The following is a 19,416-nucleotide window of genomic DNA, read 5'->3' as shown; positions in this document are numbered from 1 at the left end:
ATGAAGACTGTTCGGGTGCCACGTGATGTACCGTTTATATTTCATTCAACGCACACAGGAGAAAGCAAGGGACACAAAATGCCTCCTGCTTTTACTCCTTCTCTGTTCCCATTCCTGGGCCAGTTTCTCTTTCAAACTGCTCCTCCTTGGGCCGTCAATTAAGACAAGAGCTAATCAAATATCATAACTCCATTAAGTAGAATACTTTGACAATCCAACCTAAAATGTCTGCCTCCTTTTATATGGATAGGATTTCAGAGCTGGGTTTGAGAGCTCCCCTACTCTAACCCCCATATTTTGCAGATGAGGGGCCCAGTGACTTGCCCAAGTTCACTCCACCAAGGCTCATTACCTGGGTGTCACTGTCTGTCCTGGGTTCCCTCCAGCCCATCTCTGGCCAATAAATGGAGGCTTGTTGGAAGCTGGCTCACATCACGGAATCTCTGTAAACTCAGCCACAGCTGCAGCCAGCACTGCTGATATTTTCTCAACTCTGAACCTCTCAAGACAGCTGAATCCTGACGGTCTCATAAATTCAGTCACCTGCTTCTTACATGTGAGGCTCATGCCAGTCCCCTGAGACAGTTTAAGGCTAACTAAGAAAACGGGGGCGAGGGGGCAGGGAATGAGTGAAGAGAGGCAACCCAAGTCAGAGCTGCAGAACTGTGCAGACTGTGCTGAAAAGGCTCACTGCCAAGCAGACACTGTCTAGACTTTAACCGGCCTCTCCAGAGCGGGGTGTGGGGAGGAGGGGGAGTAAGGCCAGAAAGCTTGCTTGCTTTTTATTCAGCTAATGCAAACACATGACACAACCTCTGACAGGCTCCAGGCTGGGAGTTCACTCTGTCTAAGACGTTTCTTCCTCGGCGCTGGAATTCAGCTGTGGGCTGAGGGAAGTTGTGCTAATCCAGCAATCCGGGGGAAGCTAGGAATGCTTTTCTCAATTCCTGGGGAATCATAGTTCCCAAACTAAATTGAGTTGGGCAAGAGCCAAAAGTAGCACATTTTTGGTTGTAAAAGGACAGATTTTTTAAAATTTCCATTTGTATCATCTTAGGTAATCCATGAGGAAAATCCACAAACATACAGAACTGGCTTTTGGTGGAAGCCTGTTGTGAAAGCTTTCTAAGACTCTGAATGATATCAATTTACAAAATGTACAGAGGAGAAATGGCCACCATAGTCAAATAAGCATCTTATATCTGAGAGAAAATGTTGGGTCTGGGAAGCTCTGCACATCAGTTAGAAAAAAGGTGGTTCTCCCCCTGGGTGGGCAGACAAGGCCCAGGATAGGGCACAGAGACTGGTAAGCAGAGTGCAGGATGGAGTCAGCCCAGTTGGCTCCCTTCGCCAGCCACTTTTGTGCAGTCGACAGTCTGAACAACCATACCCAGACACTTAGCTGGAGTCTTAGAGCTGTCTTGAAGTTTGGTCTTATTCAATGTGGAATCGCTGTGAATACATCTGAAGGACAAAGAAATTGTTTTAAAGCAGCTCCTGAGTCACTGACCATTATGAGGCAAGTGCTCTGGTGGAACAACTATACTGTACTTCAATGTGGGTCAAAGAAGCACTTGGACCCGAACCAAGTTGAGGCCATGCCCATGTCGATGTGGCCAGAACGACCATTACCAGGCCTCAAGTATTGATCCAGGCACTTGCAGCTGATAGAGCATGAAGAGTTAAATGACAGAGCCTGTGCAGTTGTTTTTGAGTCCACATAACCTAGAGAGAAAAGGTCTTTGCTTTGTTTTCAAAGTCACTTTCAGAAATAAGACTCAGTGGACCTTAAGCACACTTGAACACAGAGTATTTGCCTTCCTTGAGAGTTGGAAGTCCTGGGTTTGTATCCTGGCTTTACGATTTACTAGGTGACTGATTTAGGGTAACTAACAATCTTCTGAGCCATGGTTTCTTCACTGATAAATGAAGATTATAGTAACAGCATCATCATGTTGTGAGAGTTAGATAAGGCTCTTTCCCTCTCCCTGCTGTTGTCTGGCTAACACCACTCATATTTGGGGCTCAGCTTGGGGGCACACCCTCTGTGAGGCCTTCCCGCAACCCCCAGTGCTGGGTTACGTTGTCAGCCCTGTCCTAGCACTTACCATGCTGGGTCACTCCGCCCTGTGTGCCTCCCCCAGTGGACTGCAAGCTCCTTGGGGACAGGTCTGTGTCTTAGTCACCAGCATTAACTCAGTGCCTGACAGAGAACAGGAAACCTTTCCTTCCTTGAGTTTACTTGGAGAACTGTTACTTTGGCCCAGATGGTGAAGCAAAATAATGCATCAAGATTTTGTGCAGCTTTCTCTCTGCATGAAATGTGAACCTGGTGCTCTGTGTATGTTTTGGCAGCTCCGAAAATGCAGCCCAAACACTCCACGATGACCTCTTTGTTATGGTGGAGGAAGGAGATGAGAAAGAAAAGGAAAGACAAGAAGGCAGAGGGAAAAGATGAAGAGAGCAACGCAGGGAGCAATAAAGAGACCAGGCTCCGGGGCCTGGGAATTGGTGGCCACGTGAGGCTGCAGTCAGGGCTGGCTGCCAGACACAGCAGCAGAGGACTCAAGTTTGTGTGCAAAACACCCGAAGCACTGCCTTGGTTCCCAAACGGACAAATCAGCCTGCTCCAGGGATACTTCCTACCCTGTCTTTGAGAGAAGGTATTTCTTTTTCTTTTTATTATTATTTTTTTTTGCGGTACGCGGGCCTCTCACTGTTGTGGCCTCTCCCATTGCGGAGCACAGGCTCCGGACGCGCAGGCTCAGCGGCCATCCGCGGCACGTGGGATCCTCCTGGACCGGGGCACAAACCCGCATCCCCTGCATTGGCAGGCGGACTCTCAACCACTGCGCCACCAGGGAAGCCCGGTATTTATTTTTCAAACAGTGAAAGCAAAGGGTTCTATTCCTTTGCCTGATCATTATTTTCTAAACCCCAAATTGAGTATTTGTGGCACGGGGACAGGCTGTGCTACGGGGACTACAGCAAGAATATGCAAATGACAAATCCCACAAAAAATCCAAGATATCTGGTGGCCACCTCCATGTGTAAGAAGGGTGGACACAGGAGAAAAGCTGAATCTGGAAAAATTCCAGAGGAGTTTTATCACCTCTCTTTTCTGCCTTTTCTCACTCTTCTTCCCTTGCCAGTTCTCTGCCTTGTTCACTCAGTCTTCAGGGAAAACCTATGCTGGCTTACAACATGCACTGCCTGTGCAAGGAAGGTGCTCAATGAGTCCTTAACTCTTTTCCCCGAGGAATGACAGAGCTGTGGCTTCACAGAGGAAATGCTGGAAGTTTGAAGGCAAGATTGGCTAAGTAGAGGCAAGGGTTCTGATATGAATTCTGGGCGTCAAAGCATCCACTGAAATAAATATTCTAGTTGTCTTTTAAAAGGTGATCCTTAATCGCTGGAGAGAATAAAGGAAGCAAGGGGAGTTCTGCCAGCCATGAGCACATGCGAGTGTGCAAACACACACACACATACACACACACCATAGCTTTTGGAGCTCTTCCAATAAGTAGAGATGCCACAAGCTTGATAATAATAGCTAACATTTACTGTACTCTGTGTGCCAAACCACTCTTCTAATTGCTTTACATGGAATAGCTTACTTGATTCTCACAACTAACTTATGGGGTAAATACTCCATATTAAGCCCATTTTATAGATGAAGAAACAGACCCAGAGAGGTTAAGTAGCTTCCCCAAGTTCACAGGGCTAATAAGGGCTACGCTAGGATTTAAACTCAGGTAATGTAGCTTCAAGGCCTGAGTGCTAAACCATTACGCTATACTTCCTCTCAACGATAAATCAGTGAACAGAACAATCTGAGCCAGTGCACAGGTTGTACAAATACAGACAATGCCTAGTGAATGTTAATGTGTAAACTGAGAATTCTCTTGTTGAAATCATTAGAGTTAAAAACAGTCTTTATCAGTGCCCAGTAGGGACTCTTAAGATGCACTTTTTTTTTGCAAGTGTTTGGTGTTGACTGTGTGCTATGAGGAGAAGAGGCTTTTTTATTATCTAATTGGATTGACAGGCAAGAGAGACGTCTAGCCATTATTCATTTTACAAATGAAGAAAGTAAGCTCAGGGAGGTAAAGTAATTTGCTCATGGTTTCACAGCTCGACAAGGCCAGAATTCAAACCTATTCATTACCCCAAAGCCCTTGCTCTTAACTGAGGCTGCAAGTCAGAGATATTAATTAGGTGGCTTTAAAAAGGTAACATTAGCAAGAAAGGGAAAGAGCAGAACTTCTAAATCAAGGACTCTTTCACTATGTTCTTCTTAATAATAAGAAAGTTCTGTAACAGGGTCCATGTAAAAGGTAAGACTTGGAAACACCCAGATATGAGAACAAGAGAAGAGAATGAAGAAAGGAACTCAGTAGAAGGCTTGAGTGACATGAAAACAAGAAATAAGAGAAAAGCGCTAGCACTCCAGGAACAGACACAATTTCAGATGAAGTTCCACACAAAAAGCTGCCACCTACTGGACAGACTGGTCAAGTGGTCGAGGTGAACAGCCTGAAAATGGCCCCAGCAGCTCCCTTGGAGCCTCTCAAATTCTGAGAAGGCATCCATCCCACAGCTGCATTTCAGGGATTTCTGCACCAGCAGCAAGAGGTGAGGAAGGGGGTGGTAATTTCTGTGAATGCCAAAGATTTGGCCCCCTAACGGCCAGGTCCATTGAGCTGTACAGTAGCTATGGTGGTAGCAGCTACTTCAGAATAGGGACCAATATGGTACTGCTTTTAGTTCCACACTATTCTTAATAGCAGTATATGTGCAGAGTGATTGGTATAACTGGCACTGCTGTAGATCAATAAATTACATTCATTTACTATCACTGAGGGACAGAATGACAGACTGTGGAATAAGACAAATTTTGCCTCAGACACAGGATTTTAAATCTTGAATACGATAAAAAGTAGTAAAAGACATTTTCCCTACCTCAAGCCAATATCCCATGCCACACATATGTATAAACCGGGCCTGCAACATATCATGCTTTTGCCATGTGTCACATGACTTGTTTTGGCAACAGCTTAGTTGGTCACAAATAGTGTCTGGGATTATACAGGAAACATTTTAAAGGTCATAAATTCAGACAATCCTGGGAATAGCTTACTAGTGATGGCTTCCAAATGAGCATATAAAAAGTCTGCAAAGAGATTACATGGAAATCCTCCAACCACAGCAGAAAATGCAGATTTACAGGATATATTTTGTACTCCAACTACCCAGAGAGCTTTCCATTTAGCAGTTTCTTGCCAGGCGGCTGCTAATGCAGAAGCTGTTATCTATGACAGCAGCAGCTCTTAGAGCCTTAGCAAGAACAACTATTCACTCCAGCAGAAGAGCCAAGAAAATTCTCATATTTTTGTTGATGGCCAGTATTAGAGAGTTTGGCTTACAGGTTTAAGGTGTTCGAACTCATCTAGAGAACTTAGAAGCTTGAGCCAGGAACAAACTGCTGTTTTCTCGACATTTTCATCCATTTGCTACCCTAGTTCCATCACCTATTGCCCCATGTTGTTGTTGTTTCACATAGTCCCAAACTCTGCCTTCTAATCATCTTAATTCTGGCTAAAGATATACCAATGTCTGTCAAATTGGATTGACTTTTCCAGCAGAAAAGGCAAATGTCTTTTATCTCACACACAGAGTAACTGCTAGTGGCTGTCTACAGCATTGCTGAGAAGGATTTTCTAACCTCCTCCAGGCTCAGAAGGAAGAATTCTGATTGATTAGTAAGGTCTGCCATGGGTAAGGGAGAGGGTAGTGGTGACATGCACACCATGTTTGTTCCATCTCTGCAGGCGATTTATCATAGTGTTGGGAGGCACTAATTTTCATTGCTTACAGTGTCTAGTAGGCATATCACATACATCTGTTAATTGACTTTGATAATTTCTCTGAAAGGAGGGATGAAGGGCTAGTTTATCTTTAGGTGGTAGAATTATGGGCAACTTTATTCGTTGCTCTAGTTTTTTCTATATTCTCTGAGCTTTTTATGAACATATTTAATTTCCATATTTTATCAGAAAATAACACTTTCTTATTTAAATAAAATAGCATATATTAGAAGGATAAATTCCTCTCGAAAAAGGTGAGATGTCACAAGAATCCTCATGATGGATTTTAAGACATTTTGTCATACTTCTCTATAGATTGTTACATAGTTGTGAGGATAGGCATTGGAGTGGGGGGGTGTTCTGCTTTTTTATTTAAATGATCATCATTTGCCGGAGCCTTAAATTTTTTGTAAACATAACTTTTAGTGGCATATATTGCTGTTAACTCTTAACTCTTTTCCTCTTGTTAGGTAGGTAGTAGGCTTTAAGTTTTTAGCTTTCCTAATGTGATAGGCGTCTTATGTAGAGTCCCTTTAAAAGTAATAATGAATGACCAGGGCAAAGCGGTCAAACAGAATTAACTGAGTTTCTTTCCTTGATTTGGTTTCTCAGCGTAGATTATATGGAGCCCTGAAATATCCATCAGCAAAACAGTCAAGTCAGCTACACAAAGTCTGCTAAAATGAATTCATGTCAATAAAGACTGTATTTAACTGTGTTTGCTATGTTTTTGTAGCTAACAAGGAAAACAATTGTCTACTGCAAGCACTGTTAACTACAAGTTAAAAATGCTTAAAATAATATCCAAAGTGCAAGTCTCATATGGAGAGGGTTCATTTACCTTTTCATGAATTATTAAAGGTTCATTATTGTTAAATCATGAATTAAAAGCTCGCCAAATGTTAGTAGGGACAGACATCAAGAGACTGGACTAATTAAATGATAATTAATGATCATCAGGTGATGAAACGTAACCTCGATCATATCTATACCTCACTTTTTTTCATGTTAACTGTTTCCACACACCCTGAGTTCATAGCCTCCGTACTGTACCAACTCCCTCAGTCTTGATTGGGTGGTGGCTACATGGGTATATTCACATGTGAAAGTTCATCAAACTATACATTAAAGATTTGTGCATTGTACTAATGTAAAATAACTTTAAAAATCAGGGGAAGTCCTTGTTAATGTAAAAAAAAGCAATAATAATAATGAAGATAGTTGTTCATCATGCAGTTATAATATTATACAGTATAGCTGCCAGTTTAAATCTAACGGCTCACCATTAGATTGTAAGCAACCTGAGGGCAGAGACCATGTCTTGCTATGACTCTGACATAGCTATGCTTGCTACGACATCCATGACTCTGCCCTGTGTAGGGCATGCTCAGCCTACATCAGGGAATACTGACTGATGGGCACCATGAAGTGAAGGCCTGTGCTGTTAATGACTCACTCCTGGAGAAAGCACCCCATGCCAAAGTCCCAAGTGACAGAAGATGGAACCTTAGAGAAAAGTATGCATTTGACCTACAGGACATCAGTCACATAGCTTACAAAATGAACCCATCTAAGTGTAAGTTGTTTTTCAGTCCTATAATATCTGGTGTCCTTAAGCTAATACTATTTGTGGCTGCTAGAAATTTCTGTCTGGATGTCCATTTATTTGAAAAGGAGCAGGAAAAAGACACCATGATGTTTTCAATCCTCCATGTGTGACCACTGGCATTTACAGCTCATCCTTTCCCTGTTCTCCTGGAAACATGTGTCTTCCTGCCTCACTGACTTTGAAGACTTTATTTTCTTCTTTGCGACATTACATTCATAGCAGCCCATGCCCCCACCTCACAGCTCTTCCCAAACTCATTCTTCTGAGCCTGAGAATGGACTCCTGCTTTCCATTACCCAATCCAGAGATGTCTATGGGAATTGTGACATGTCCTTTCTAAAGACATTTTCAACATCCAGGGCCTCAATTTGCAGGGTGCTTGTCCATCTGTTCTGGCTATTCAGCAGAGTCACTGCCATGTTTTAACATCCCAATTTCTAACAATGGTCTCCAGAATCACAGCCAGGAGTTTATTTGCCAAAGGATAAACAAACAAGAGATAGTGGTTAATGTACAAGATGGATATTAAAATCCTAGTTTTTTCTGTAGCTTCAAGAAGCAGTCAGAGGATGTGGGGAAAATCAAGGCAAAATGGGAAAATCACACTCTAGGTCTTCCTGAATCCACTATTAGAATAATTCTAAAGAATAAAGAGGAGACCCCACATCTGCCAATAATACCCCTGGTGGTTGCTTAACTGTATGTTGATAATAGGGTATAAATGAGGTTATGAAACCTGGCTTCAGAGGGACAATGCCCTAAAAATCTTCTTGCCTATCTGTATAATTGTTATTGTTCTTGCTGCTATTATCTTAAATGATGCGCTCACAGTTCATAGGTTAAGTATTCCCTTACTGGAATGAGTGTTCTGATTTGTGAATCAGTCTCCTGTACTTGTGACTTATCGTGATGAATTTATAGACCTGGAATGTTGGAAATCAGAGTGCCAGCAGAGATAACCACCAACGGAGAGTGGAGTGTGCTTGGGCACTTGCCAAGGCTGCCTTTTGGTGTTAAAATAGACTCATACCCACCACCTCCCGAGACTCAAGGGCACATGTCAACCTTTCCCAGCCTCCACTATCCACACCTCGCAGTGAACTGCAGTAATTCTCAATGGGAGGGGGATGGGTGAAGGAAGAGTGAGCAGGCCCACCTAGCCCCCTCCCAAAAGATTCTGAAACAAGGTAGCTTGCTCTGCCGCTGCAACACCCCATTCCTTGTCCATTGCAGATACTAATATATGCTCATCAAGAGATATGTGCCAACACCCCGTTTCAAGCAGACTCTAAAGAGTACATGGCTGTGAGCTCAAGTGGATGGGATGGAATTTTGATGGAGGCTGCCTGAAGTATTAAGACAAAAAGAAAGAAAAAGAGGAAGCAGTCAAAAAATCAACCCTGAGGTGCCAAGAGACCATGAAAAACATTAAAAATATAACACTTTCCTTAATGAGATTTGTTAATAGTTTCTTGAATCTAACCAAACAGGATTTATAGACTGGCACTAATAATGACGACAACCACCTTTTCTCAAGCTAGGGACACCTGATTCTAGAGGTCTACTACTATTCCAAAGACTTGGCTTCTTCAACTATCAGCATAATTTGTTGTGCAATCACATACTTTAAAAATATGCTGAATTGAATCCTTGTGCTTGTATTAAATCAAAAAGCACCAAGAAAACTAAGTTTGTCTTTTAAATTTCATTTTAAAAGGTCAACAATATTTGTACGATTTCAGCCCTAAAGTCTACTAAAGTGGATTCATGTCAATAAAAACAGTCAATACCATTACTTGGCTTTGTTTGCTATATGTTGTTGCAGCTAACAAGGAAAAAAATTCCACTGCAAAAGCACCATTAACTACACGATAAAATGCTGAAAGTAATATCCAAATTGCTAGGGCTAATCTACCTTTTCATTTATTATTATTAAAACACTGATTAAAAACTTGCCAAATGTTACCAGGGTCAGATACCAAGAGATTGTATTGATAAAAAAAATAATCCTTAATAATCTGGAGTCATGAAATGAAAGCTACATCATACCTACTCCTCACATACCCTGAGTTCACAACCTTCTTTCTGCACCACTTCCTCCGTTTTCATGCCTCAGCACTTCTTGATTTTGCCTCTTTCCCCACGATTTTGCCTTGGGAATTCTGTGAGAGTACTTTCTGCTCTTCCACCTCAAGCAGGAAATTGCTGCTGGGGGAACTTCCTATGAGGGCTAAGCTTTTCCCTGCAATGCACTGGGGGTGGGGGGTGGGGGGGTGTATAGTACAAACAGCTTGAGAGAATAGATCCCAGACCTTGGGCTACAGAGCCTTGTGGTGAGTGAACCTATGGCATCCTCACTCCTCAAATGTGCATTCCAGTTCACAGAGCGATTTCACACAGTAGCTGGCAATTCCTAAAGCTGCAGTAAAACAAACCAGGGATTCACCTCGTCCATCAATGGACTACAGCAGCCTTTTGAGGGCAACAGCAGGGATGGAAGGCTGTTTCTCAGCCAGGACTAAATCAGCCAGTGAAGGATCCTCCCTCAAACTCAAACCCTGGAGAACAAAATGCATTAGAAGCAGATCTGGAGTTCAAGATGAGCTCCACCAGTGGAAGGAGCTGGGTTCAGATCCTTCCTAAGAAATAGCTGTGAGACCTTGGGCAGGTTACCTAGTCTCCGGAACCTGTTTCTTCCTCTGTAAATTGTGGATAACAAAACTGACCCTACAAGGTTCTGGGAAGCTTTAAAAGAAATGAGGCATGCAGCCTAACCAATGTCTGCTATATGAGAAGTACATAGCAAATATGAAGTCCTTGTGTGAGACAGTGGTTAAGGGCCTGGGGTGCGATGCCTGACTGTGTTCAAATCCCACTCCTACCATTTAACAACTTAGGACACTAGGTAAATTACATGACCTTTCTGACTTAGTGTCCCCATCACTCAAATGGAGTTTTATTACAACACAAAGTAGATATCCAAAAAACATTAGCTATTTTTATTTCATTGTGAGTAAAAACAGCACGTGTTTCCAGATCAACCAAAAGTGTGGTAGTGAATTAAATGAGAGTTCAGTATAATGTGTATTTTTTTTTTTAATCGTGAAGACCTTGCAGGCTTTTATGACTTTTCTGGGCAGTCAAGCTGTGATGCTAAGGGTGGGGCTAAACTGTAATATGAAGAAAAAAAATTCAAAGAGGAAGAATAACCACCCACCAGGGAGCTATTTCTTTTGTAATGTACATTCCATTTCTTCTCCCTCATGCTTTTTAATTCCTTCCACATTTCCTGCCATAATTATCAAATGTTTGGTTTCTGACCTCACTTTTCTGGAGACTAGAGCCCAGGGAATTTAGAATTGTTTATTTTCTGTCCATAAACCTTTGAGTTAATGGAGGGGCTTGTGAGCGAAGGGTTTGTTGGTTTGTTTGTAGTGTCTCAGGAAGGTCACTGGAGTTGAAAAGAAAACATTACCCAAAAGGCGCTGAAATACTTTGACTGGAAACGCAGAGCCCTCAAAGAGCAGAGCAATGGATCGCTCATACTTGCGCAACGCCAGTTTAAGAAAAAAATTGAGATATTAAAAGGCCGTTATTTGGCTCTGATAATAACGCAAAATCCGAGGGCACTTTACAAAAACAGAAAAAAAAACCCCCAGAGAATCATCATTTTGCTTTATAAAAGAAAAAAAAATATCCCGCCCTAAAGGAAGAGTCTCTTGAGATCCCCCGACCCCCCTCCCCCAGGAGACAGACTCGGAAGGGAAAAGTCTCCAACTATTCTCAATTTCCTCTTAAGTGAAGGAAAGAACTCAGGCGCCTTTTTGAACTCGGCTCCTGCTCTTGTGGCCGCCTGCATCCCAATCGGCCCTGCTCGTCCTCTCTCCCCCTCCCCACTCTCCCTCCATATTAGCCGCGGGGGGGTTCCCGCTGACGGCCCAAACTACTTTTCCTGATTTTTAGGTTTAAGTTTCGTAAGCAGCATTTCTGCTCCGAGCGCCCCCCTCACCCGGCAGATGGAAACTCCCAGTCCTACCCGGGGAGAGCATCCCCTGGACGCACGCACCGCCCGCGCGACGCGCAGACCCCAGTGGCCCCGGCGCCTGAGTTCGGACCTCCTCAGAGGCTCACCTACCTCGGCGTGGACCCAGGCGACCGCCACCAGCGCGAGCGCGAGCCAGCGTGTCCACATCTGCGGAAAAGACAAGAGCGAGAGTGAAGGCACCGGGCCCCGTGTCGATCCCGGAAACTTCCTCGTGCCTCGGAGGCTCGCTCCCTCCGCCCGGCCACCCTCGGCCGCCCAGAGGGGTCGGGCCAGTGCGCTCGGCTCCGCGCAGCGAACCCCGCTCTCACCATGGTCCCGTTCCGGTCTCCGGAGGGCGCGGGGGCAGGCGGCTGCAGCGAGCTCTAAGGGAAGGTGGGAGCTTCGCCGATCGCCAGCCTCAGAGGAAATCCGACCTGGCCTCGCCGCCCCTTAAGACCCCTCCTTCCCCGACAGCCTGCCCCCCAGCTCCTCCCCATTCTCCTCCCCCTTCTGCAGCAGCGGCCCCCGCGGCTCAGGGTTCCGCTCCCTCCTCCCAGCCCCTCGCTACGTCCTGGAGCCCGCGAGCGTCCTGGCGCCGCCGAACCCCTTTCCCGAAACCCAGGCCCCTAGTTTAGCCCCCAGGACGTGGAAGCCGAGGCACAGAGGGGGTGGTCCTGGGGGACACTGCAACAAAGGCGGAGGGGGTGTTGGTGTGGGAGCCGAAACCCCACCCCCGGGAGGGGCCGCTGGCTTGCTGCAGCTCGGGCAGGCTGCGAGTGCGGGCTGCGGCAGTGGCCAGGTGGGGCGGTAATGCTGGGGGCCCTGGCTCGCCCTGGGGCGGGAACCTGGGGGGAAAGGCCCTGCGGCGTGGGGAGCTGAAGTCGCCCCCTACGGCTGATAGAGGGCCAGAGGTGCAGAGGGACCCCCGCAGCTCCGGGTCCAGGGCATCACTGTCGCCAGAGCGCGAGGAAGGGGGCGCGGGGCCCAGAAGACCAGCCAGCCTGAGGAAAGCTGCTTTGGGTTCAACTGTGGATTTCCTGGGGAGGGGGGTGGGAGGCGGAGGCCATCCTCCTCTGCTGAGACGATCCTGATTCCAGCGTTTGCCTGCAGCCTCATCCCGTCCTTCCCTCAAGCCCAGGAGCGACCGGGGTCCCCTGCTCTCCTCTTCCCAGCTTCACCTGTGTCCCTACTCCCACCTCGGTCATCCCGGGCACCCTCTATGTTCATACTTCACATCTCCACCAACTTCTTCCCAGAGGTCCTCAAATGCGTGATGCGTCTTTGACAGCGTTGACTCCGCAAACTGCTCCCACTGTAGCTTTTTTCCTACTGTGCGCCCGGTGTCCCTGGTGCGGAGAGCAAACCAACTTGACACCTCAGATTTAATGTGCCCAAGGCTGAGACCCACTTCCCACCAGTTCCGGGCCTGCTCATCTACCTCCCTCAAAAACGTTATCTCTACTTCTCAGACCCCAGTTGTGACCGTATCCTGACAGTTTTTCCTTCGAGATCTTCTGTTCATCCTTTCACCCCCATCACATTTCCACTTCCCTAGGCCAGACCTTCATCCTCTTTCACTTAGGAATTATAGAAACCACCTCTGGTTCCCTCCAGCTCCAAGTTCGCCCCCGCCAGTCTCCACTGCAGCGCACTGCCATATTATCTCTACATAAACACGGTCTTCCTCGTGCTCTTCCCCTGCTCAGAAACTTAAGCACTCTTCCCACGTCAAATCCAAAAGCCTTTCTTGTAAGTCATCCATCTAACCTTACTTAAGCTACTTATATGTCCTCTGCTCACATCAGGCCATCTTCTCATTGTCCTCTGAATTTGTCACATTCACTCTTTTACCATGGTTTATTGAGTGCCGACGGTTGTGGTCTTAGGGGGCTTCAAATAACACCCATATCGCCCATACAAGTTCAGAATCCATTGAGATAGCTGCAGGAGTCAGACTGGTGGAAAGCAAAATGTCAGCCTGTCCCTGGTAAAAACTGGAATGGTGGCAGTGGCTTTAGATCTGCAGGGACAAGGACCTGCTTGTACTTCACCACAGAATTGAACATACCCCACCAGCCACAAACAGAGTTGGAAAGTCTGCTTGTATAAAACTGACTGCAGTTTTACAGTTTCTGGAAAAGCAGAAAAGAAAAGCATGCTTCCTGGGGCAGGCCTGCTTCCCAAAATTGAGGGGTCAGAGGGACACATCCCTAGTTCCTCCTTCAAGCTTCCCAGTCAGAAAATGCACTCCTGCTTCCTCGTTATGGAAGTAAGAGAAGTAGGGAATAGGCATTCCCCCACCAGCTACCTGTCCCAATCTCTGTGCTGGGACTGAAGGGCACTATGTTGTACAAGTTTTGCTTCTGCCCTGTAAGAACTCACAATACTTTTCATCCCTGGCCCATGCACTGCACCCTCTCAGAATCTGGCATGGTCTCCTCTCTTCCTTCTTCCTTTTGTCTATTCAAATTCTGTCTTTTTAAAAAAATTTTCAGGATCCAAGCAAAGTTTCATTGCTTTTCTGGTACCTTTTCTGGCAATAACTTGGCATAGTGGAAAGCACATGAGGTTTGAGGTCAAATGAACCTGGCTTTCAATCTTGTTGCCACCTTTTACTGGCTGTGTGACTTTGTCAGATTACTGAAGCTCTCTGAACCTAGGTTTCTGCATCTGACAATAATGCCTTGCAGGGGGTTGTGAAATTTAAATATGGTATCTTATAGAAAGTGCCAGGCAGGTAGCAGCCCTTCATAAATGGTAGCCATTATTATTTCATTAATCTGCTTTGCATCTGAATTGCAGTCGGTATTATATGCCAGGTACTAACCACAAGAGCCAGGTCTTTTTTATTTAATTATCACAACAAACTGAAAAGTATTTTTTTATTGTGTCCACTTTCCAAGTAAGGAAACTGAAGCTCAGAAAAATTGGGGTACTTTTCCGAGGTTAATAGTTGATTACATAGACTTACAACTTGGCATCTTATTGCATATTGTTATATGGTGTCTGACACTTGTTCATAATAGTTGTTAGTCTTGATTCTTCAGCCAGATTTTAAGTTGCTGAGGGCATAAACATTGTTTTTCATGTCTTCATTCTCTCCACATCTCGAGCACAATTGATCAATTTGATTATATCAAAATTAAAGATTCCTGTTAAACAAGGGCACCACAGAAAAATGATAGATTAGAAGGAGATGTGTAATATCTAAAATGGACATAACTGCAATATATATGTGACCCCTGCAAATCAATAAGAAAAAGACAGGAAACTCAGTAGAAAAATGGTCAAAGGGTATGAACAGGCAGTTTCTCAAAAAAAGGAATCCTGAATGGCCAACAAGTAGAGAAAAGATGTTCACAGTCACTGGCATTATTTAAACTACACAACAACCCTATAAAATCAGTATTATTTTATTACCTCCATTTTACAGGTAAGGAAACTTAGACACAGAGAGTTTAAGTAACTTGTCCAAAGTTACATAAGAAATGGTAAATATTACTTTACACTTATTACAGTGGCAAAAATTAGAGAGTTGGACAATGCCAAATGTTAGTATGTGCATAGTGTAGTCTTTCTGGTATACTGTAGTGATTAAGAGCATGGGTTTAGGAGCCAGGTTACCTTGGTTCAAATTTGCCTTGGTAGTAAATCTTGGCTTTATTACTTACTGAGTAACCTTGGGCAAGTTACTTACCTCTGGTCTCAGTTTCCTCATTTGTAAAATGGGGATAATAATAATAGTAACTCCATAGGATTGTTCTGCAGATTATATGTGTTAATATGTGTAAATTACTTAGAACAGTGCCTGGTACATAAGCTTATAATTAATGTGTGCTGCTAGGGGAATAATTCAATGGAAGGACCTTGCAGATACTGATGATAATTCTGTGCTCCAGAGTATGGTTAACTTGACTCTCTATAATAAACACAAAACAAAACGAACCGATAACAATAACAACAAAACAAAGGAGTTGACAGCTGTATCAGTGATGAATTTTTTGGCTGCAGATGACAAAGAGGCCAACTTAAATTGCTTATGCAATTAAACAGAATTTATTCACCTAGTAGCTGAGAGATCCAGGGGTAAGTCTGGCTTCAGGAAAGCCTTCATCCGACCGCAAATAAGGTCAGCAAGGACCCTGTTTCTTGCCGTCTCTCCTCTTTACCTTCAGCAATCTTATTTCATCCCTGGGTTCCATATGGTGGCTTCTGAGAGTTCCAGTTTATGCTCTCAGGGTGGTAAACTGGTTTCAGTGCCAGCCTCATCACGCCCTTGGACTACCCCATCTGGGTGAGGGAGAGAGCCTCTTTTGGGAGCTGCTACAAAATCTTAGGGTTCACTTTTTAAAAAGGAAAGCATAAATTGAATTTCTTGACATCTCCATACCAGTCACTTTGATTGGAGGCTGGGCTGGGCTAATTTGAGCCAATGAAGACACACCCAAAAGAAAATAAGGGTAATGTTGACAGGAAAAGCAGGAATGAATGCTGGGACCAAGCCAAGAATGTCCGCTGCAGCAACGAATCACCAACCTACACTGTGAAACCAGTACTCTCCAAAGTTGGGGTGCAGGGTCCCCCGAGGGCATGGGAAAAAATATTGGAATGTCTATTTTTACTTATTTCCAATCTAAAAATAGAAATTAACTTTGTAAATATGTAGATAGACTCTGTTGCCCATATTTAGTCCCTATGTCAGACAGTCACGAGTTATGTCCTGTTGCCAAACACCATGAGGAAAGAGTGGGCCTTCTCCCCACAAAGGGATGATGGCATCATTTCCTTTAACATATTGTGTTATACTGCAGTGTGCCCACTTAAATGGATTTACATATTATATGATCTAGTTTTAACTAAACTAGATTAAAAACATTTTAGGGGTCTTCCCTGGTGGCACAGTGGTTGAGAGTCTGCCTGCCGATGCAGGGGACACGGGTTCGTGCCCCGGTCCGGGAAGATCCCACATGCCGCAGAGCGGCTGGGCCGGTGAGCCATGGCCGCTGTGCCTGTGCATACGGGAGAGGCCACAACAGTGAGAGGCCCGCGTACCGCAAAACAAAAAAACATTTTAGGAACAGAACCATAAATTGAGGATAAACCTTCTTCCTATTAATAAGAAAAGGTCAGAGCTGACATGTTTCCTACTTCTGAAAAGAGCTCGCTGACTGACACATTAACAAGATAAAAACAAACGACTTAATTAGATCTGACAATGAGTCAAACACAAAAGTAACAATAAGACTATGTGAAACATGGATTCACATTCATTATTATTAGTGATATCCTCATGCTTAGTATGCTTTGAGTTATTTGTCAGGAATGTTGTACTTAGGATTACCAAGAACTTTAGAAACCAGGTATCTGGAACATAAAGACATTGAGACAGATACCTATCATTTTTTGGGGGGGGGGGTGGGGTGATGTTCGAAGATATGCAGTACTCAATTCTGTACTTTAGAAAATTTCACTCAATTTGTTATTAAGTATTTAGAGACACTCTTTTAGGTTTCTTACATAATAGCAAAAGACATACCTTGAGGGGGAACAATTATCTTCCTGATCTAATCAGGAATAGTAGAAATAGTACATGGAAAACAATATAATAACAAGTTAAAATGCATATTTTGGTCAGCACACACCACTGGAATTGGCAAAAAAAATTCAAAAAGCCACACACACACACACACACACACACACACACACACACACTCCTGAAGATCAGCAGGAAAAACAAGTATTAGAGCAAATTACACCATCCATAGTTGCTATATAGTGATGAAAATATGGATGCCTCAAATGTTTCACTGCTTATTAAAGATTGGCTAGATTCTGTTTCAATAATGAAATCAACAAAGAACTGCTTTTTGTGTGTGAGCAACTACAGAAAGCTATAGTGCTGGAAAAGATACATTCTTAATATTAAATGACTTCTTTAATGAAAGCAACATCTTCTGGAAGAACTGTGTATGTGAAGCCACAGAAGAGTGGCTGCTTTGAACAGAGTGGAAGAAGGATTCAGGGTAAGGTTCCGCGGCTACCCTCACAGGTGGAACCCTGTGCTGCACAATTCACAGATGAGATACTGCAGCAAAGAGACTGAGGCCAGCGCTGCATAGCATGCTGTAGAAAGTCACTGATGTGGTTTATTTTATAAATTAACATAGAGCAGAATATTTTAATATTTAGTAATGATATGGGAAATGACTATGAAAGCATTTTATACTACATTGAGGCTCACAGATTACCTTGGGGCAGAGGCCATAAATGTTGTCGAACTTGAAAACTCAAACCTTTGTCTGATATAAAGACAGCTGTTCTAGGATAGAAAGCCCAGAGATAAACCAACACACATATGGTCACCTTATCTTTGATAAAGGAGGCAGGAATGTACAGTGGAGAAAGGACAGCCTCTTCAATAAGTGGTGCTGGGAAAACTGGACAGCTACATGTAAAAGTATGAGATTAGATCACTCCCTAACACCATACACAAAAATAAGCTCAAAATGGATTAACGACCTAAATATAAGGCCAGAAACTATCAAACTCTTAGAGGAAAACATAGGCAGAACACTCTATGACATAAATCACAGCAAGATCCTTTCTGACCCACCTCCTAGAGAAATGGAAATAAAAACAAAAATAAACAAATGGGACCTAATGAAACTTCAAAGCTTTTGCACAGCAAAGGAAACCATAAACAAGACCAAAAGACAACCCTCAGAATGGGAGAAAATATTTGCCAATGAAGCAACTGACAAAGGATTCATCTCCAAAATTCACAAGCAGCTCATGCAGCTCAATAACAAAAAAACAAACAACCCAATCCAAAAATGGGCAGAAGACCTAAATAGACATTTCTCCAAAGAAGATATACAGACTGCCAACAAACACATGAAAGAATGCTCAACATCATTAATCATTAGAGAAATGCAAATCAAAACTACAATGAGATACCATCTCACACCAGTCAGAATGGCCATCATCAAAAAATCTAGAAACAATAAATGCTGGAGGGGGTGTGGAGAAAAGGGAACCCTCTTGCACTGCTGGTGGGAATGTGAATTGGTACAGCCACTGTGGAGAACAGTATGGAGGTTCCTTAAAAAAGTATAAATAGAACTACCATATGACCCAGCAATCCCACTACTGGGCATATACCCTGAGAAAACCATAATTCAAAAAGAGTCATGTACCAAAATGTTCATTGCAGCTCTATTTACAATAGGCCGGAGATGGAAACAACCTAAGTGCCCATCAACATATGAATGGATAAAGAAGATGTGGCACATATATACAATGGAATATTACTCAGCCATAAAAAGAAACGAAATTGAGCTATTTGTAATGAGGTGGATAGACCTAGAGTCTGTCATACAGAGTGAAATAAGTCAGAAGGAGAAAGACAAATACCGTATGCTAACACATATATATGGAATTTAAGAAAAAAAAATGCCATGAAGAACCTAGGGGTAAGACAGGAATAAAGACACAGACCTACTAGAGAACGAACTTGAGGACATGGGGAGGGGGAAGGGTGAGCTGTGACAAAGCGAGAGAGAGGCATGGACATATATACACTACCAAACGTAAGGTAGATAGCTAGTGGGAAGCAGCCGCATAGCGCAGGGAGATCAGCTCGGTGCTTTGTGACCGCCTGGAGGGGTGGGATAAGGAAGGTGGGAGGGAGGGAGACGCAAGAGGGAAGAGATATGGGAACATATGTATATGTATAACTGATTCACTTTGTTATAAAGCAGAAACTAACACACCATTGTAAAGCAATTATACCCCAATAAAGATGTTAAAAAAAAGACAGCTGTTCTAAATTTGTTGTCTTATTATGTGATAACAAGGCTACCTATCATGTAAATCATGTTAAAAGAAGAATCCACACACAATCTACCATTTCGTGG

The 19,416-nt window shown here is 43.7% G+C and overlaps 1 protein-coding gene across 2 annotated transcripts in view; it reads right to left on the bottom strand.

Moving 5' to 3' along the window:
- FSTL1 (follistatin like 1) overlaps positions 1–11,969 on the bottom strand; it is a 51,125-nt gene extending 39,156 nt beyond the window's left edge. Inside the window, exons 1-2 of one of the 2 annotated variants that reach the window (XM_033855788.2) lie at positions 11,830–11,969; positions 11,612–11,668 (exon numbers count right to left, since the gene is read on the bottom strand). In XM_033855788.2, coding sequence (XP_033711679.1) covers positions 11,612–11,668; positions 11,830–11,832 — 60 coding nt within the window. In that variant the 5' untranslated portion in view covers positions 11,833–11,969. The remainder of the gene's footprint in view (positions 1–11,611; positions 11,669–11,829) is intronic. The other variant, XM_004313196.4, reaches the window with a different exon arrangement.
- Positions 11,970–19,416: the final 7,447 nt, after the last annotated feature.

This window comes from Tursiops truncatus, chromosome 4 (assembly GCF_011762595.2).
Source record: "Tursiops truncatus isolate mTurTru1 chromosome 4, mTurTru1.mat.Y, whole genome shotgun sequence".
In the NCBI taxonomy this organism is placed as follows: Eukaryota; Metazoa; Chordata; class Mammalia; order Artiodactyla; family Delphinidae; genus Tursiops; species Tursiops truncatus.
This window is presented reverse-complemented; position numbering and strand designations above follow the sequence as displayed.